The 21764-nt window shown below is 39.7% G+C and overlaps 1 protein-coding gene across 2 annotated transcripts in view; it reads right to left on the bottom strand.

Moving 5' to 3' along the window:
* Window positions 1-21764, bottom strand: part of CDS1 (CDP-diacylglycerol synthase 1) — a 32487-nt gene continuing 10723 nt past the window's right edge. The window contains exons 3-13 of one of the 2 annotated variants that reach the window (XM_071753658.1): window positions 21578-21674; window positions 17241-17338; window positions 15439-15578; window positions 13893-13951; window positions 11585-11667; window positions 10413-10500; window positions 9792-9860; window positions 8855-9007; window positions 5890-6009; window positions 3821-3924; window positions 1-2642 (exon numbers count right to left, since the gene is read on the bottom strand). In XM_071753658.1, the coding sequence (XP_071609759.1) occupies window positions 2513-2642; window positions 3821-3924; window positions 5890-6009; window positions 8855-9007; window positions 9792-9860; window positions 10413-10500; window positions 11585-11667; window positions 13893-13951; window positions 15439-15578; window positions 17241-17338; window positions 21578-21674 (1141 nt within the window). In that variant the 3' untranslated portion in view covers window positions 1-2512. Of the gene's footprint in view, window positions 2643-3820; window positions 3925-5229; window positions 5338-5889; window positions 6010-8854; window positions 9008-9791; window positions 9861-10412; window positions 10501-11584; window positions 11668-13892; window positions 13952-15438; window positions 15579-17240; window positions 17339-21577; window positions 21675-21764 lie in introns of those variants that run through there. The other variant, XR_011727770.1, reaches the window with a different exon arrangement.

The raw sequence follows: 21764 nt of genomic DNA, 5'->3' as shown, positions 1-21764 counted from the left end.
TACAGGACAGGAAGACTTCTGTCTTGGTTTATTTATTTTTTTTTACAATTCCTGCTTCACTGAAAGATTGAAACAGACTAAAACAGATATTATATGCGTGTACCATTTACAATATTTACATAATATACATTTTTTTTTTTTTTGCTCAATGGGTCATTATAGCAACTTGGAACAAAAGTGCAAGTGAAAAGAATCACTAGTGTAAAAAAGAAACTTCCTTGTTGATTATCTTGCAATGCTTGAACAAACAGAATTAACAAGTGGGGTAAATGCACTTCATAGTAAGCAAGCATAGCTGTCACTTCTCAGTGGCAGGTCCTGCTGAGCTTTGTTTACACCAAGCCTACACCAGCAGGAAGCTATTATTCTATCCAGAAAACTGATGAGTGAGTTCTTAAGTGATCCCTTCTTCATTTTAACATTAAACAGCAGAATCACAGTGTTGAACTTTCTATTGTGCAAATATATAGCAATTAGTTTCAAATGCTCTGTTGTATTAAATGCTAAAATATATTTTAAATTCCTTATTATACACGCTATAAAATTACACTAAAAAGTTCAATTTTCTGAAGTAACAATTATCTTATATATATATATTCTATATTTTTAAAATTTGTTAATATTTTTAAAAATACCCAATAAAGATACACCAACTCCCATACAGCTGTGCTTTTTCATAAGCACCTACTAAAGTCCTGTATGTAACCAAATCCACACTTAAAAGCTACTTTTCCAGGTATGCTGCTTTGGTTGTCCTTCATTTCCCCTTCTTTTTAAAGCACTTTTCCACATGTCCCATTCCCTGGCTGTGCTACCTTTTAACCTCAGGCTATGCTGTCCTCCAGTGCAAGGGCTGAAATTCAGTCCCCTCCAATTAATAAGCAAAGTCACACTGACACACAAGCAACTGGAGACATCTTTTCACCTCTTAGCAATCTCCAGGTCAGACATAATTGAATTCTGTCAAATACATTCCATCACAGGAATTAGAGTGCATAGGGGCCTCAGCTACCTGGTGTTCAACAAAAAGCAGTCTGAATTTTTACAGAGGCAGCTTGTCACCCACCCTAGTGATTTTCTCAATGGTTTTATCCTCAAGTAGCACCAACCATTTCAAAATTTCACCTTATATATATATATGCACACACATATATATATATACACACACACACTTTTCAATATTTTATACACAGACTCACATGTGGCATCAGTATCTTGACTGTGGGAGAAACTTATTTACAATTATTTGGAAAAATTGAGTTGTATCAAGTTACAGCAGACCAGTACAAAACTGGCATTAGTGCTTTCTGCTTGTACAGGTGTAATTTTTGTAATTAAAAAATAAGTTTGTATTTTTATTTGCATCAAGACATGTCACATGATGAAAAAAGTTAAAAAACAACTAGGACTGAGAACTCCAGAGCACTGGCTTTCCTCATATGCCCCACTAAGTCTATAGAATAGCTGTTTTCTACAATTTCCCCATTCAAACACCTATGTGGTTACCCCAGCTTGCTTGAGGACCTTCTTAATAGATAATAGCACTCAGCTAATGAACCACACATCCTGCTTTGCACTGTGCACATTCATGAGACAAAAGATTCTGCCTTCACTGAGTAGCACATTATAAAACAGCACTTAAACTTCACTTTCACTCAGGACCTCAAAGTGCTTTTAAAAAGAAGGAAAAAGAAGGAAGAGGTACAAGGAATAAGACTTGCATTACTGTCTTCAGACACTGACCAGGCCATGGAAATCAAGGGCTTAAACTCCAGGTTCTCCCCCATCTATTCACTGGGTCAGAGAATCACATTTTCTCAAGTAATCTCTACTATTGGACGTAGATGCTTTTTAAAATCCCTAACATTGACATACAAAGAATAGCAGCTCCCCAGCCCAAACAGTCCAGCTACATTTCAAGAAAGATATTTTTCTCTTGAAAGCAAGAAATAGTTTCATACAAAAGGTATTTAACTAAAAACAGAGCAAAGTTTAATCTTCATAGCAATTTAGTAAATGCAGGTAGTTTGATATAGCAGGATGTAAGTACCCCTTTGACCAGGCTAACAAGTATTGTTTGGCCAACTGTAATTTCAGCAGTGGGCTATGTAAAAGTGACCTGCCTCATCTGTTTATGCTTCAGTAACTACTGGAGGCCAGAAAAGTGTTGCTAGGATTTACAGTATTAAATAACTCATTAAAAACTAACAGTGAATGTTTTGGAGTTTTTCAAATACAAAGCCTAACAGGCTGGGTGTTGAAGGAAGACTGCTGCCATCCACTAGAGAAACTAAAACATTCAGCATATGTACTGTTACTTCTGTTACTCTGTAAGCATTTTAGTTACTTTAGGAGTAAAATACAGTCATAGCATTCACATTACTTTCAGGAAACATTCACATCTTCCAGACCAAACTGCTTTTCCTTTAGTATTATCTATGTGCACATTTGCAATGCTTTTCCACAGGCTTCTTGTAAATGGAGGTTTCTTCTGGTCCTCTGTTTTGCCAAGCTACCCTCTCAGAGATGGCTCCAAGATCCCTTTTTCGACAAGGTGAGATTTCAGGGTTTTATACACACTCAGTTGTTGCTCAGGCTGAAGTATCAACAGCTGTTTCAGTAATTTGCTGGGATTTGGACCCCTGTCAATAAAAGTAGAAATTTTTTTTTTTTTGTGAGCAGTAGCTCTAAAAAAAACTTTGACAGCTTTCTGTTTTCCTCTTGCTGCACAAACAATGCCTTCCCTTTTTTGTAGACACCAAGTTATGGATTTCTTTGTGTCTCCCTAGGGTGCATGGGTGAACATTACAGGCACAGCATACTCCTCAGCTCAATCCAAACACAAACTAAAAAGCATTTCTTGTATTTGCTGTCAAAAGGGGATATTAAGAAAGCTTATGACAAATAAGGGTCACAAATTCATCCTTAATCACTGTAATCAACATTTTTCATCAACAGATCTTTTTAGTTCAGTATCTGTTGCCTTATAAGCTGTGTACTATTGAATTAAAGGGCAAGTTGGCAAAGTCAGTAAAGAAAACCACAAATTAAACCAAACTTTCTTCAACAAAATCCTTGTTTTTTGCTAGTAATTTACTTACAGTCCACTGTTAAGATGGACTGAATACAAGGCAAAGAATGTGTTTTTGATTAGGTATCTAGCAATTATTTAGGCAGATGCATTTACAGGATTCAGGGCATGTATCAGTTTGGACACCTCTTGATAGCTCCCTGCCCTAGGAAGTAAAATGACTGACTGTAAGAGAATTGTCATTTCCATGACTCCTCCTTGGAAGCTGGTGTGGCTCAAGGAAGATGTGCAGTATTTTTAAGAAGTTGTCTCTTCTATTTAACTATAGTGTTTTAATCTCAAATAGAATATCCCAACTCAAGTGACGTGAGAAATACTGAAACTTTCAGAAAGAACTCACAGTCTAGCAACCCGAAGGCTCTTCAGGCACTACTCAGTGAAAACAGATGCTGCAGCAAACCTCCTCCCCAAAACCCCATCCTCATACTTCTCTGTAACCAGTAAATTCTAGTAAGACTCCCAAGAGGCTGCTACACAAAACTTTCTGGTGCTTAGGGAACATGTTACTTTAACAGCTGTCACAGATACACTAAGGCATAGCTTGAATCTGACACAAATCCTAGGCAGTGACACGTTTTCTTAATTTCTGTATTTGAAATCATTGCATAAAGCAGATTCAGAAACCTTCACTCTCTGCTACACTTACAGTGCAGAACATACCTTGTATGGAGTAGCAATGGTACAGTTCCTATGTAAACTTAAGTAGTTGATATTGTAAAAAGCCCATACCTTATGAAACTGGTGATATAGACATGAACGAAAGTGGCCATCAGGTACTGACAATCAAAGCGATCCATTATCCCACCATGGCCAGGGATTGTGTCTGCAAAATCCTTTTGGGTGTGGAGGATGAGGAGGGGAAACAAAAAAAACTTGTGGTCAGTGATTCTGCTGAAACACACACATGATGTCTCACTTGACAGCAGCACAGGAAGGCTGCAGTTAAGCTATGGTTTCACTGCACCGAGCCAGAAGTTAGCAAGAGCCTCCTTTGCTAAAGGAGTTTTTAGTTGCAAAGGTGAGTCAGGGAGTGAGAAGAAAAAGAAGAGATGAAGCAACTGGTTGGCAGTATCACACAAGAGGACAGCAATAGGTCAGGGATGGGTTTGCCAGTACTGATTACACTTGCATGCCTCTGTCTACTTCATTTTGCAGCAAGCCTCTGATGCTGAGGGATGTAATTTCTTGCTTCTGCAGAATCTACTTCTCCTCCTTAATAATTCTATTGCTTTATCTCTCTCTACTGGCAGCTGCTGCTGAAGCACTTGTTACCAGGAAACATACATTTGCTACAAGAGAAGCAATAACCCCAGGATTCTTTCTACTAACACTGACTTTGCAAGTCATGCTACCAGCTGTTTACTTCAGTGGGCTATTGGTAACCATAGCTAAAAGTCATGTGTTCATACAACATAAATATATTTAACAAAATCAAAAAACCCTGTAGTGAAAAAATTATCACTACTTAAAAAAAAAAATTCTGATGCAAGCTAAGCTTAATAAATACACTACCTTTGTGTTACCCAGTCTTGTCTGTAGAACAGCTTTGTCAGACAAACTACCCTCATACCTCCTTTTTGTCATCCACTTGTGTACTCACTGGGTGAAAATCGTGACCTTAGTCAGGTGGAGTAACTACTGCCAGCAAGTTAAACCAGTTATGTGCTAATGCCACTCCAGTGCTGGACAGGCATGGAGTGTCCAATTTAACCTACGTGCTGCCTTCACTAACAGTTCCACAATACTCCTGTCTGACAGGCAGTCTGGTGGTTGTCAACCTGCGGGGCCCAAAAGTATTAAAAAAACCCACCAACAACTCATTTTTAATGTTCTGCTTCAAGAATAAGCACTGTTTTTCAGAAGCATTTTTTTCCCCCTCAAATGTCCTTCTCCACACAAAAAGTGCAACCTGGAGGGACAGGTAGGACAGCACACAAGGCTGCAGAGCTAGCAAAGTGCCAGCCAAGCTGCTCAGACCGGCGCAGGAAAGAGGGGTAAGTACAGGCACATGTGTGGGAGTTCAGCACAAACAGAGAGGTTGATACGCTCCTGTGCAAAGCACATGCCAGACTGGTGGACATAGGGAACAACAACAAGAACAACAACAAGCAACAGGATAATAATTACAGCAGTCCTACCAAGACATAAAGAAGGTCGGGAGAAAATTTGGGGCTGCCCTCTTCCCACACTCCTGCTGCCACTTAATACCAGCCAGGGACAAGACTGCCACAAGCGACAGCGCACACCTTGCAATAAACAGAGGTTAGCAGGTCACATCCTTTGCCAATACACACTCTTGTTACAAGGCAGCACAGTATTGGCAAAGGCAGCCAAACATCTCATGCTTTGGTGAGCCTGACACCATCTGCGTAGGACAAAAATGCTATTGGTAAAACAGAGCCAGCCACGATCCAAAGGGCAAACGACTGTCAGTGCTCCTTGGACATCAACAGATTGCCTTTCATGTCAAGTGTAACACCTCACATCTTGCTAACCTAAACCACTTCTTTAGCACAACTTGGAAGACAAATTATCAATCAAAATTTGAAACCAGATTATCCCTAGTACTAAAGTCGTGTGTAATAACATGCAAATAACAACACATAAGCTGACAAAACAAAGTGCTGATGCTAAAAACCAGCTCAAACAGCACCCCACCCGAGTAGAAACACCAGGTAATACAATGAGTGATAAAAAAAGCCCAGCCCAAACAAACCCAACCCACCAATTTTTGTAATTGAAAGTGAAAACAAAAAAAAAAAAAAAAAAAAAGGAGGCTTACAGGAGTCATTACACACCTTGATTTTGAAAGCTCTTTTAAATCCACTGGCGAAGAATCCTCCAAAGGGCCCAATTAATGAGGCAAATGTTGACAGTGCAATGCTGTGCATCTGAAAGGGGTACATATTCACCGTTTCCTACAAGAAAAATAATTAACACTGTGTTTCACTATGCTCCACTGTAGGCATTTTAAACTTAAATGTTTAAAAATGGGGCTGTTCCAAAGCAAATTTCCACAAAGCTCCAGCTCTCCTGCCACAAAGTAATACTGAAAAGAAAGAAAAAGTAACCACATTGTAGAAAGCTACTGAAAGGTCTGGTCATGTGAGCAGGATCACCCGTTTGGGGTTGCTAGAGCAGTTAACTTTCACAAAAGATGGGGCTTTCAGCCAGTCTCTTAATGAATATAAGTACTAATTCCATAACATGGGATGGGACTCTATTTTTCCTGCCTCTGCTTTTCCAGCTCCATTTCCTACAAACAAAGGTCCTTTCCACAAATTCCTGGTATTGCTCTTTTAAGTGCAATCTTTACAAATCGGTCACCTTCACACAGTTCACTGTGCCTTCTTTCAAGTGCTCTCAACAAGGCAGATATGAATTATGCACTAGTCCATCACTGCCATTATTTGTTTACATACAGCAATAATGGGAGAGAGGTTTACCTCCATTATAACTTTTTGGGTTGTATTTAAACAGATATTATTCCCCTCAGCCTGCTCACTCACTTGAAATTTAGTTTGATCTATTCAATTTCTTACAGGTAAGAGAGACTGTCACGGTTTAACACTGGCACAGCAATTAAACCAAATAACAGATGCTCCCTATTAATCCCCCTCCCCTCCCTGATAAAGAAAGGAGAGAGAATAAGGGAGAGAGACTTATGGGTTGGGAACTAAACTACACAACTTTAATGAAACAATAATGATAAATAGGAAAAACTACCAAGTATATATAAATATACAGGAAAATTGATACCACATTCCTCACCCCTTCCCCCCAATAACTCTCACGTCACCACTGAGGCTGCAATGCAGCCCTGGGAAAGTCCAGGATTGACTCCTGGAGTCGTCAGCAGTTGGGAGCTGGAAGGAGGAACACACAGATATGGGCTGGCATGGATCAGGACCACAGGCAGAGGAACGGATGGAATCCTCCCAGGATGTTGAAGCAAACAGGGACAGATGAAGAAGGGGAAGCAGGAAGGGGTTTGACCCTCATGATCCCTCAAATTTACACTGAGTATGACGTGTATGGGATGGAATACTCTGGTCAATTTTGGTTGTTTATCTTGTCCGCTCCTCCATATAGGAGGGTTGCAGGTGTGACCTCTTTACTCCTTTTCTCCTTCCTCAGAACTAAGCAGTGGCCTTGGTTCTGCACACCATTCTCTGGCTGTAACTATAAACATTGAGTGTTATCAGTCCTAGAAGCAGACACTGTCTGAGAAACTTGCTGTTAATTTCAGCAAGTGCAGCTACTTACAAAGAGACATAGCTGAAAGCAAAATTACAAGACAGAAAATTACTTTTATCCTGGCCCAAACCAGGACAGAGACTCAACTGACAACAGAAACCTGTTTTTCTTCCTGACAGAGATTATAAAAAGGTGGTTTTTTGGTTGGTTGGTATGTTTTGGGCTTGTTGGGGTTTTTTTGGTTTGGGTTTTTTTTTTTTTTTTGTTTGGGTTGTAACTTCACTTTGAGTACTTTCAAGTCAACCAATTGTACAAGCTCCAGCCTTTGAGGGAACATTATGCTTGCCTCATTGCTGAAAGCAGAGCACACCTCACCTGGCACCATCTGTAGCTGTAAAATCCTGTTCCTCCTGTCTCTAATTTCCATCACAGCTGGACAACACCAATTAACTTCTTCACTACTTTGTGCCCTTATCTTAAGTCACATTTCTTTTAGGTCATTCAGCTGGTCAAATAGAGAAGTTTGAGTTTGCCCTGGTTTTTCCTTTTTATCATTACTGTTTCATTAAAGCTGTGTAGTTTAGTTTCCAACCCATAAGTCTCTCTCTCCGTATTCTGTCTGCTTTCTTTATCAAGGAGGGGAGGGGGATTAATAGGGAGCATCTGTTATTCAGTTTAATTGCTGTTAAATCATGACAGAGTTCAAATTAAGTCAGTTTTGTTAGGAGAACACAGAGCTCAGCATCTTTTGGCACCAAGCAAAATGTCTTCTAAACATAACATTGGGTCCTATTTCTGAGACAGATCATCAGGAATTGAGTAAAAAAGGGAAAAAAAAAACCCAAAAAACTCAAGCTGTTGCCCAATCAAGTTGGTTCAATTTGACTTTCTATAAAGACTGCTAAAATTCATTCTCTTCTCTAAAGGCTCATCAGAGCCTGGGCACAAGTACTCCAGAAGTGCATGTGGAACTACCATCTCTTTTTAGGATTAACTCATAGCTCTCTATGAGGCTGGCTTTCCCACCTCCATGCCCTTTGCCAAAATACACAATATAGCTGGAGACAGTAAGATTCCTCTGCTCAGTCCACATGATACTTCTGAGCAGAAAACTCTTTATTAAATTTTCAATCAAACTCACAGTCCCTGAAGCAACAGTATGTTCATTTGCTATACAAATATTGGTGCTTTCTCGATGTAATCTTGCTTTTCTAAGTACCAACTGTAGCCATGAATTATTTTTTAGTCTTAGTTTGGTTGCTACACTTTCAAATTTGTGCTTTCTTCTTGTAACCACTTCAACTTCTCTCCTGCAGTGTTACACCTGCAGCACAAACACAGGAACACAGGCAGCTTTCCTTGTGTGACTCCAGCGATGCATTTCAGTTCTGCTTTGGGTGGCAACCTCCCTCATCTCAGCAACAGAGAGGCTCATGGTATCAGTTCAGTTCATACCCTTCAAGACTTACCACCAGTATTTAGATACCTTTCTCTAAAAAGGCTTGGAAAACCATTCAAGCTGGGAAGTATGATTTCAATACTTTAACTGGAGCCTTTTTTTCTTACCCATCCCAACAAAGCCTGAAGCAATGGTGGCACAGAGTACTTCTTCATCTGGAAGAGCTCTGAAGGTTCACACTCAGTCACAAACCTGTTGGTTTCACTGTTATATTCCACAGGGCAGACGAAGTACTGATGTTGAGCCAAAAAATAGGAAAACTGAAAAGCAAAACAAGGACCTTTGTATTCGGCATTTATTGTTATCATCAAGAATCCTCCTGATGGCTTTTTCATCACAAGCTGAGGATAATGGAAATCAACAAGGAGACACAGAAAGGAGTAAAACCAGCCTATTTAAGTTGGAGAATGCCTCAACAATGCAGACAAATGTGGACATTCAATGTGCTTAGTGGTAATTTCCCAAATTGCATGTCTCTCTGATTCATTTCTAATGGACATTTCTGCATTCTAAAATCCCAAAAGTTAGCCACTCATAATCTCTCTGCAGTTCAGTTCTCCATTGAAGCTTGAACTATTGCTTCTGCAAAGTCTGACAGAAACAAGTTCTGCTGATCTGGGTGGTAAATTACTTATCAGAACACTTACTTCATGCTCTTATCTTCTATGCATATCACCAGTGTAAACTACTTCTCAGGAGAGATGTCATTATAAAGTGTGTAACACAAAAGTACTACTTTACAAAGCCTAAATAATGTTGTCAATAAACTTGAATTTCAAAATAGGGATAGATAAAACAATTCCAGATATAGTAACAGTAATGTCAAAATTTGTTGTAGAACCTATTCAGGAAAGGTGAAAGCCTTGCCTCATCTTTCCAGCTAGATAAAAATTGGCAGAATTCTGTAGCCAAAACCAAACAACACTCCCTAACTTCTGGGCTTTCAGCAGTTTGTGATGACTAAATTTATCAGTAGTTTTATCTCTAGCAAAACCAGGAAGCTGAAGACTGAACATATACAAGGAAAGTCCTGTGGTTACTTACAACAAATCCAAATACAACTGTGGAAAAGAAGCCTCCAATGAATCCTTCCCAGGTCTTCTTGGGAGAGAGCTAGGCACAAAAGAGAGAGCATTAGCTTCATCAGTTGCATCACTGAACCCTTTTTACTCTATTTCTAGACCTTATTTGTGAAGATTCAGATCCTACTTGGTATCTTTGAAAAAAAAAAAAAGTATGTGTGAAATACTGAACGTCAGCAGCTGCAGCCACTGAACATAAAAAAATTACAGCTAGGACCTGTCCCAGGCAAGTAGGAAAAGCCCCACAGTTTGGCTGGTGCCACTGGGCAGCTTGAGAGAATGGAGAACTCCCTTCCCATCTGCTGATGTTGTCTGGAAGCTGCTGCCTGCCCCTGGCTAAGGCTGACCCTGATTCAACAGCTCAGCTCCTTCAAGCAAAAGACTTGGAAATGTGCACATTCACATTGATCCCAGTTTCCACTCTTAAGCCTTCAGAATCAGGATAGTCAATTTGTTCTTTTAGCAAAGACATATATCATGCAGTACAGCTGAAAGTATTTTTCCATTAACACACTCTTGAACAAGTGTCAAAAATGCTATAAAATGTAAAAGCTTGTTAGTGAGGAAGTGCATCAGTACATACCTTAATTAATGGAGTTCTGCCAAAGAAGAATCCAAAAATGTAAGCAGTAATATCATTACAGATGACACTTGAAATTGGAACCAGAAACCTAGAGAAAGACATTAAAAGTTTCATAGAGAAAAAGAAAAGCTGCCCAGACCCAAACACAGGCCAGAAACTGCAACATCATTTCTTTTCTTTCTGGGATTTCTTCTGTTGTATTCAGAAGGAATTATGTTTCATAATGTGTTCACCTAATTCCCCCATGAGCAGTATATTTAGCTGAAGACTAAAACCAGTATAGCTAATCAAGATCATTGCAGATCCATGTTAGTTCAAGTTAAAGTATTATTTTGGTGCATGAGCTTAAAAGGTGAACAGGCTGGCTTTTGCCTATCAGGCTTGGAGACTGGTACCACAGTTAAGAAGAAATCAACAGATATAAACATGTTAATGTTATTGGTAACATCAAAGCAAGCAAAGTCCTTGTAAAATGTAATGATGCCTAAATATTTTTTTTAAATTTCCTTTTGCTTTCTTGCCATTTTGGAGCAGCCTGTGCTCAGTGTTTTTCACATGCAGACAGCATCTGAACTGGTCACTCAAGCCTGTTAACCTCTTTTTTTTTTTTCCTTCTCAAGACAGGTACGTATTAATAAGCTAAAATTCTGTTTTGGTGACATCTCAAATTGCCTAGCATCAACTGAAATAAAAAATTAGGAGGCTGGCAAGACATCTAGGTTCAATTTTTGGCATGTGAACATGATCACTATGAAGAGAATTTGTTTACACAAAATTTTCCAAAGGCTTTGAGTTTGCTTTCTAACTATGAGCACAACTTTTCTGCAATAATCTCCCCAGTTGAACATATGTCAGGAAAAGAAACACAAGAACATGTAGTATTATGTCCTTGGAAGAACACAAATCATCTTCCACGTGCTTCTTCCTTCTTTCTCAACTGGGCATTTACCCTTGGCCCTAAAGAAGTGGGGGGTGGGAAAACAGATCCTCTCTTTGAGAAGTGATTTTTTAAGTAATCAAGTTTAACTGCATCGTCAAAATTTACTATATCACTGGAAATGGGGCATTAAGATGACCCAACAATATCCACAATCATTCCCTGACCAGATCTATGTAAAAGAACCAACCTTTCAATGCAAGAGTTACAAATCAATTTATTACTATTCTCTTACCAGATCATGCCTTCAAAGAGATTTTGGATGACAAGATGAGATTGAGTTACAGTGATCAGCAAAGTGACATGAGTCCATGCGAACTGTTAACAATGCAACAACACAACAGTTAGTGAGAACACCAACCCATACACCTTGATAAATACTGGCATGTCAGCTAGAGGAGCTACTTAGGAGCTCTTAGGGAAGACCAAATCTAGTGGCAATGTGAGAGATGTGTGCATACAGATTATCACACGTTAGCTGGCTTTCTGAAGCAAGTACTGAAACTGTAACTGGGCTACCCAGCACTTACCTCCACCCAGAATTTTTTAATGTGCAGTTTAACATCTGCTTTAATAAGACATGCACCTTCAGCATGAAAGCAGCAAAGAAATGTAAGCAATGTGATATTCTGTATATACATAAGACATGTTAGAACTGTTACAATAAAATGGCAATGAACAACTCACAAAAGAGTCGTGTTACACAGATATGGATATCTCTCATAACAGAATACCAGTCCTCTCATGAAACATTAAAATTCTCAGGATTAGAGAAAACAAATTGTTAATTTTTATGCACATGGTCATTTAAACAGTTCTTTTCCCTAATGTTACTGTACATACTTGGTGTTTATGCTGTAGCCCCAGTGTAAAATACAGTTGTTTCCAAGTAGTTTACCAGTAAAGATTCTACAACAGACTTTATTTTTCCAAAACCTTTTAAATCATGGTAGTTTTTCCATGAAACACCAAATTTAAGTGCTCTAAATGTCCAGGTGATTTAACACTCAGAATGTCTAGTCCTTTAACTCTCTTATCACATATGTTTTCCTATGGCAGCCAGCATCTACTTCTAGTTAAGACAATTCAAGAAATCTGAAAGGGGTGAAAGAACTGACTGGAGGTTTCTGAAAATATTACCTGTTGGTTAATTAAACAATACCTGCAGCAAAATTTTTAGCATTTGTACAGTGATACTGGAACACCATCTAAGACCAAATGGCTGCTCTCCCTGCCTGTCCAAACAGTGTATTGCCCCACAGGGAATAAAAGAACCCCAAACAACCAGCTTTCCTCTGTTATATTGCAATTCTTAAGCAGTCAGTCCTTAATGTTTTTCTGGGCAGGCACTGAGTCATATGACCGATCCCAGATTTTTTTCCTGCCTTCTGTCTAGGAAAGGGCAAAAAGGAAAAAATAATGGAAAAATTATAATTTATCATAATGTATTATTTATTTATATTTACCTTGTGCCAATCTGAAGATGCAGACTTTTTTTGCAGATTAGACTATAAAGAAAATCTCTTTTAGAAAAGCTGCACCTCCCTGCCAGGCAAGTTCTCCCGCAAACAGGGTATATTTTTTTGAGAAAAACAATTTTTTGCCATGCTCATACAGGGCTCAGCTAAGTCCAAGTACAGAATTAGGACTCCTCAGTGATAAAGTGCTATCTAAAGCACTGTAGAAACAGAGAGGTTAACTGTAGCAGCTGCATGCTCAGAGGAAATATTTAAGGATACACAATGCCCTGACTCCTTGATTTCTTTAATGACAGAAGCTGTACATTACAGTTTTACTGTTGCTTCTCATTTCAGCATAGAAGGAGGGTGTGTGGTGTGTGAGTGAGGGTTTTTGGGGGGGGTTTGTTCTTGGTTTGAGTGTGGTTTTGTGGGATTGGGTTTTTTTTGCCTTTTTTGTTTTCATCTGTGCTGTTTTCAGTCTACAGGATACGTAAAAGGAAAAGCTTTTGATTATCTCGGATGTTGTTTATTAGGTGGGCAAATATGAGAGATGAGAAAACTGGTTTCTTTTAATAGATCAATGATCAACAGAGGCTCAGCTGAGCAGGAGACCAGAACTGATGTTAAGTGTCACAGAATAAATCTTCCACATAGGGGTTAAGATTTATTCCCTTCATAGTACTTCAGTGGGGCCTCTAGAACTTAACACTTGAGTCAAAAGAACCACTTCCCACCTGTGCTAAATTATTTGGCTTCAGACCTGGGAGGTAGATGCATATCCCTTTCTCCAGGAATGTCTTTTGTATCAGCTTATCACTAAGCTTAACATATCACAGTGTATATGCACAAGGGCTCCCCAGTGAAAGGCTGCATTGCCTGAAAGGCCACGTCCCATGACATCATAAGAATAAGCTGCAAGGTGACCAGATACTGAACAGCCCAACTCCAGCTGACATCCTGTTCCTGTCAGTTCAAACATATTTTCCACGTTGCCCTTCCAAGCTGGTTTGCAACTACAGGAACATGACTGTTTCTAGGGACATTCATGACATGAGTGACCACAGCCCAGTGGGTAATACACACCATGTAAAACTGCAGACGATAATGCTTCTTCACTAAACTCAAAACAAACATGCAGAAGCCTGCAAAACAAAGCAAGTGTAGTTTGTATCATCTTAGATTTAATTATGTGATATAGCTGTGATATACCAGTAACTTGCTTCCCTTGAAGCAACTTTCAGTCCCTCTGCTGCTAGGAGCATTTGCTTGTATTCAGTTCAGTGTACATGGAGAATTATTCTCATTAGAGAATATGATTTAGTAAACAGCAGTAAAAAGCAACCATTTCAATAACTACAAGATCCCATTGTAGACATCAATTTTTAGGGGAGAAGACCATCACCTTTAAACACCACTCAAAAACCAGCAAGCTGATTTCTAATAATTAAGAGAAATAACAGAAGGGAAAAGACCAGCTTGCCCCTTTCCCCCAGCCAGCCATAGGGCTGCACACAATGCAAGCCTGAAGTGCAGGCATTGGAGAATTCAGCTGACTGAAATCAACATTCTGGGTGAGACCTCTTCTCCCCCCACTCCTAGGGCAACCTCCTGCACCAGCAGAGTCAGACTCCTTCAGAAGACCCTAGAGACAGCCCCTCATGAGCACACAACCCCAGTGCAACAGCCACCAAGGGACTCTGCTATGCTCTGCCTCCTGATGTGACTCCTGACTGGCTTCTCTGATGTCTCCCCTCAGCACCCTGCAGCACTCAGGAGGTAGGGTAGCTTCCTCAAGAGAAAGGCAGCTGAAAAAGGTCCAGTCTTGCACAGCTGATTTCAAGTTTTGTGATCTAAGCACAGAGTAGACTTTTTTTTCTTGTTCTAAACAAAAAATGACCATCAAACAGACTAATAATTCATCATGAAGATCAGGTTTCTTAATATATATTACGAATATTTGTAGCATAGCAGTCCCCTGCTCTTTCAGCCAATCTGAAGCTAAAGTCATTTTAACTGCACTGCTGAAAACACTGTGGACTATATTTACATGTTCACAAAGCAATATGCCACAAGACTGACTGCTTCTATCATTTCTTCCTAGGGAAGTGGCTTTTCAAAAGTGGGAGGAAAAATGAGGCGAGCATCTGAACATCTTGCACACAAAACAAAGCCTTGGGCATTTTGAATAATCAGCTTAAAATACATTGGTCAGTCTTACTGCTGTAGACCTAGCACAACACTTGCACAATAAAGCATCAATCCAGCACAATGATTACACATACAAGTAACCTCCACAGACTGCCAAAACACCATTGATGTACTCAGGTAATGAACTCCATGTCTACAGAGATCAAAATTAATTCATGCTAACTTCCCTTCAGAGCTACTAGCTCACCTCTCTCAAGCTCATCTACTTGTTTAGGCTGCTGCTTCTCAGTGAACACAAAATTTGCATTCATTTTTTCACAAGAAAAATGGAACTGCAAGCACCTAATTTCTTCAAACATAAAGGGGAAAAAGAAACTGAAAGTACATAAAGCAATTAAAAAAAATCCAGACACAAAACCCCCCAAGCCCAAAACCAAAGGCAGCACAAAATTCTTTCATTTTCACTATTTCCTCCACTTACCTGTTAAATAGAGTGCAAAAGATATAAACCTGTGGTAACGAATTAGGAATTGAAGCTGTTCTCTTCTTTGAACAAATGTAGCAAAGTAATCAGCTACAGTCTCCCCATAAAAGAAGTAGTTCACACACAGCAAGAAGTACCTACAATACACAGCACCCAACAGTTAATTCAAGGAGATTTATGTTAAGCATCATTCTTAAAAACACAACAAACACAACACACAAAAGGAAAACCAAAATGGTAGAAAAGATGTGATGAAAATAAAATTAAAGTATAAATCCCCTCTTATAGCTCTGGGTCATTGTCTCCTTTGACAAGCCAATTTTTGTTATTTCCTTCTAAAGCAACCACACTAGAAAAACAAGTACATTTTGCAGGGTACAGGTGGAGAGTTTGTCATCCTTAACTATGGTACTGAATACTCCACTATGCATGTCCTATTCAGATGTTTTAAAAGTACAGTATGAGTACCTCCTATTGTTGATATTGACCCAAGCAATTTGGCATATTCCTGTGTCCAAGTAGGAGTAGTTTGTGATTTCTGCCTTAAAAAGGTACTTGCACAACAAATCCTCTGAGGTTATAGGACAGCAAACCTGACATGGAGCTTGAGGAACTGACTGTAATTATACTTTTGCCACATGACCTGAAAATACTCATCTGAAAGGGTTACTGATGCATCCCCTGCTCCACCATGCACTTTGCCTTTTAGCTTTCTTGACTGCACAACAATTTTATAGGGTTAAAGCTATCAAATAACTAGCAAATGCAGCTATTACTACAAACTCATTAAAATAATTTTGTGGGTGTATGTCCACACCCAAGGTTCAACAGAGGTGAAATGTCACCTTCAGCCATCTCTTTCTGAAGGATCTTCAAAGAAATTCCTTACAGTCAGTACACAAGAAGTTCTGTCAGAGGTTTTCATGCAAGCCAGGTTACTCAGCTTTCTTTGTTACCCTCAAACGTCAAGGAAATACTCAATAAAAACCATTAAATAGCAAATCCAAAACCACTAAGAGATGCACCACTCTAGGCAACATACTCTTTGGCTTATTACCATACAGAAGCCACAGAAGATAAAAATTTGTGACCTCCAGATAGTCCCAGAGCTGCCAGTACTCATTCTCTTCCCACAGTAGATGTTAGTGCTCACTTTGCAGTAAGCCAAACAGCTGATGTTCCAATTACTAACAGGATTCTCTCATCATCATTATGTTGATATTTATCTCAGTGGCACAATGCTGGACTTAAAGCAGCTTTGATGTCAAGTAGTGTAGCAATGCAGAGGAGTTGATTTTGAGCTCCACAGGTGAAAGTGGTCAACTGCCAGAGCAGGCTAAGTGGTAGAGTCAACATTTCCTCCTGGTGAAAATTTTGGCAACACTGCAGAATAATTCATGTACAAGACTGCTATAGCTGTAAATCCAGAAGCCATGGAATAAAAAAACGACCATAGATCAGTCCCCTGGATAATCCAAGAGTGACTAGGGGGGAACCAATCAGCATTTACAGGAGAGCTGACAGTGGGAATCCACCACAGCAAACAGTAAAGTTGCTCCTAGCTTACACGTGCTCAATTCTGACTTAAAGCACATATGCATTCATACATTTGTGTACTTAATAGACATATTTATAAAAAGCAAAACAACTGAAGCAGTAAAAGGCCCAGCAACTTGTGCAAGCTCACAGGTGGACTACAACTGCAGAATCCTGTATTAGAGACAGATGCCAGTGTATGAAGAACATGAAGATTTTCAAGTTTCATGTCCTACTTATTGATGTTCTTGCTTGCTACTCACCAGCTGAGGGATCTAAACCATGGTAAATCATATGAGTGGTAGACTCTGTAACCTATAGTAATGATTTCATGGTAACACTTCACTTGGATGCTTAAGACCTAAAATAAGAGAAATAAAAAACTATGTAGATAGGCTGCATTTGTTTCTTAAAGGCAGTAAGTAACACTGTAACCTGCATTAAGGGGAGAAATTATTCTGAATTCAAACTGCACACAGAGAACTTCAAAGCAAGTCCAAGGAAAACTAAAGCTCCATTTAACACCCCACTCCCAAACCTCAAACCCACTAGACATGCAGAGAAAAAAACCACTGGGATACCTACAAAAATATGCTTGTGAAACAAGGGAAAGATCCTGACTTCTCTTCATTATAATAGTTTGGCAGCAGCAGGTCAAAAGAACTTCCTTGAAAGAAGGCTCTTTCTTCTGTTTCTTTCAGCTCAATTTTAGCTTTATATTTAGTTTCAGAAACATTTTCTAGACCCAATGGATAACAAATAGCAACACAACTTGGCCACCCACATTCTTCCACTAGCAGGTGTCTCATGAAAGGCAATCAGTATTGGTGATTAGAAGGAAAGATTATCTAACCCAGCCCTGAATGTCAAACCCTACACAGCCTTCATTTTGTTTTGTTGATCTACTTCAGTGCTTGCCTGTGCAAGTCTAGTAGTATGTCCTGTAAGTCTCTGGGCTCCTAAGGACTTTAATAGTTCTGTCTAATCCACGGTCACCAAGCAGATTGCCCTGTCCAGACATGAAGTATTGCCCAACAAAGGTCATCAGTAATGCCATGCAGAGGCAGGAATAAGAACCTGTCCACAATGACTCCCACACCTGCATGCCAGATTTTGCAATATTCTCTTACCACCTGCATTTTCATCTTGCTTAACCTGTGCAAGTCCAAAACAGTCTCATTTAGTTAACCTCAGTTAGTTAAATTCAAATCTCCTCTGTCTCATGCTCTTTCTTCTGTTTGGCCTACGTTATAAAACCTAAATGCTATATCCAAGAGCAACAACAAAGGATTGCACCTTGCAATAGAAAAGGACACTGGGAGCCAAAGCTTGTGTTGGTTACCCTGAGGAGAAAAAAAGCTTGTGCCTGTTACCTTAGCAGCAGGCAAACACAAAACATGCATCCCAGCTTTTCAGAGCAGTCTCAGGGCTTGTCCTCTGAACGTCACTGGAACACCTTTCCTACAAGTGTCTGGGCATTTTCAGCCTCAGTAGTAAGATTTGGGTTTAGCACAACAGTTCTTATTTAAAATGTAAGCTACTTTGATTACAGTGAAATGAAATAATGAACAAAACTGGGGTTTTCCCCCTCTCTTCCTCTATTTCCATAGTCTCAAACGCCAACTTTGTGAACAGTTTATTATATTAGAAGAACAAGTTTTTCCCTTATGGTACCATAGAGGAAGGACTCTATTCCAATTCTATACTAACTAGTTAATTTTTGGTTCATCTCTGGATAGCTTTGCCCATGAATGCAATCTCAGAGTATAACATGAATGCATTGACTCACACTGCAAATGGATTACTTCTATTCTGTTTGTTATCATTATTGTCAAGTGGAATAGACACTAAAGGAAGGACTGTAAAAATTTTTAAAAAAATCTCTACAATGACCTCCACTTTGAAGGGACTTTTTTTGTTGTTTTTTCACACACAGAAAAGAAAATCCTCCACTAATGAAAAAATAAATTATTAGTTTATATGTCATTCACCTGAAAACAAGAAATACATACCAGACTAATCCCCATATAGAGGTTGTAATGCAGATCATAATACTGGTGAAATAGTATTCCAATCTCTCAAGATAATATAGGGACAAAAAGGGACCTTATGATCATTGGAAGAAGGGCAGACAACTCTGGAAATCTACAAGAATGCCATGAGGTTATGCAGGGAGAAAATTAGAAGCACCAAAACCCAACTAGAACTTAATCTGGATGCTGCTGTAAGAGACAATAAAAATGTTTCTATAACAACATTCATAACAAAAGAAAGGCTAAGAAAAATACCATTCCTTTATTGGAAGCAGTGGGGGAAAATGTAGTGGCAAAGGATGAGTAAAAGGGTGAGGTACTTAATGCATTCTTTGCCTCAGTTTTTAGTAGTAAGCTCAGGTACCCAGCCCTCTGAGCTGGAAGGCAGGGATGAGGGAGCAAGGGCAAAGTCCCATAACCCAAGGGGAAATGGTTAGTGTCCTGGTACACCACCTAGACACAAAAGTCTATGGGGCTTGATGGGATGCACCAATGGGTACTGAGGGAACTGGCAGGAAGAGCTCACCAAGCCCCTTTCAATTATTTACCAGCAGTCCTGGCTAATTGGGGAGATCCTGGGTGAGTGTAGGCTGGCAAATGTGATGCCTATCTACAAAAAGGACTGGAAGGAAGATCCAGGGAACTGCATCTTTAGTGCCATCATGCAGAACACACCAGAGAACCAGGTGAACAGCCAGTCAGCATGGGTTTAAGAAAGGCAGTTCCTGATTGACAAACCTGATCTCCTTCTATGACAAGGTGACCTGCTTAGCAGATGAGCAAAACGCTGTGGATGTTGCCTACCTTGACTCTAGTAAAGCCTTTGACACTGTTTCCCACAGCATTCTCCTGGAGAAACTGGCTGCTTCTGGTCTGGACAAGAGTACTCTTCCCTGGGTAAAAAGATGGCTGGATGGCTGGGTACAAGGAGTTGTGGCAAATGGACTTAAATCCAGTTGGCAGCTGGTCACAAGCTGTATTCTCCAGGACTCACTGTTAAGACCAGTTCTCTTTAATATCTTTATTACAGATATGGGTAAGGGGATCAAGGGTACTCTCAGCAAGTTTGCAGATGACACCAAGTTGGGCAGCAGTGTTGATCAGCCTGAGGGTAGGAAGGCTCTACAGAAGTATCTGGACAGGCTGGATCCATGGGCTGAGGCCACTTGTATGAGATTTAACAGGGCCAAGTGCTGCATCTTCTACTTGGGTCACAGCAGCCACAGGCAATGGTACAGGCTTGTGGAAGAGTGGCTGGAAAAATGCCCAGAAGAAAAGGAACTGGGGGAGCTGGTTGACACCCAGATGAATATGATCTAACAACGTGGCCAAGAAGGCCATCAGCATCCTGGCCTGTATCAGGAATGGTGTGTCCAGCAGGAGAAGGGCAGTGATGGTGCCCCTGTACTCAGCTCTGGTGAGGCTGCACCTCGAGTGCTGTGTTCAGTTCTGCAAGAACTACATGAAAGACATTGAGGTGCTGCAGTGTGTCCCAGAGAAAGGCAACAAAGCTGGAGAAGGGTCTGGAGAACAATACTATGAGGAGCAGCTGAGGGAACTGAGGTTGTTTATCCTGGAGAAAAGGAGGCTGAGGGGAGACCTTATTGACCTTATCACTCTCTACAGCTACCTGAAAGGAGGCTGGAGCAAGGTTTGGGACATGGTTTAGTGGTGGATTGTTAGGTTTACAGTTGTGCAGTTTACCTCTGTGCTAAAGGTCTTTTTCTAAATGATTCTATAAAGAGAATACAACAGGTGTTTCACAGAAACCATAAAAAAAGTAAAAGCAGTTAAACAAACTTAAAAGTTAAAAATCAAAGCAGCTGTACACAGTGGGCACCAGAAGGACCCATGTCACTATTTTAGAATCCATTTCCCTTCCTGTTACTTGCCATGACTGGGAAAGATAGCTAAACCATTAATCAACAGAAATTATGTCAGGAAGAAGTAAAGGCTGACTGGATATGCAGGGTGTATTAATATTTCTCTTCATGACCTAAGAATGTACTTTATCTCTGTACCTTGGAAAGGAAATAGCTCCATTATACAGATAAATTTAAGGCTACAAAGCACCTCAGTAGAGAAGCAGAGCATTAATTGAGCATTCCTGAAGAAAGCCTTTCAGTGCCAACTCTCAGACAACAGACCAGAGCTGCCTGCTTTATTCAGCCTCAAAAATGAAACTCTTGTTTCTTCAGGGGTTTTTTTTGGGGGAGGAGGTTGAGGGCAGTTTTTCTCTAAACCTCAAAGAAAGTAACTGTAAGTGATAACAACTGGACAAGGAAACAGATGTCACTAGTTTAGTAAACTTCAAGGCAACAATCATTTAACTTGTGTTACTTTAATTCCTGTTTTAAAAAAATAGTAATTTCAATATATAAGAAGTCCTTAATCCACAAGGCCTAGCTGTGAATTTGTTTGGTATTTTTCAGAAGTATTTATATTTGCACAAATAAGAGACAAATTGCTCTGAACTGTCTTTGCAGTTTGCTTCCAGTTGTCTTAACTACAATGAACAAAGAGATGAGGTAACTATTACATATCAGAATTTATTTAAACAAACTTACCAAAAGCATCAGCATAAATGATCCCAAGTATATGATCAGAAAAAACACAGAAATCATAGCTAGAGTGAGAATTCCACGGATCCACCAATTTTTCCATCTATTTAAAAAAAGAGAATAAAAAGCAAGAAGTTATAAATAAATACCACTTCCTTTACTAAGTAGAGATTAAAGTGCATCAGCAACAATG

The sequence above is a fragment of the Heliangelus exortis genome, chromosome 10, assembly GCF_036169615.1.
Source record: "Heliangelus exortis chromosome 10, bHelExo1.hap1, whole genome shotgun sequence".
NCBI lineage: Eukaryota > Metazoa > Chordata > Aves > Apodiformes > Trochilidae > Heliangelus > Heliangelus exortis.
Note: the sequence above shows the minus strand (reverse complement) of the source record. Positions and strands in the feature narration are given on the sequence as shown.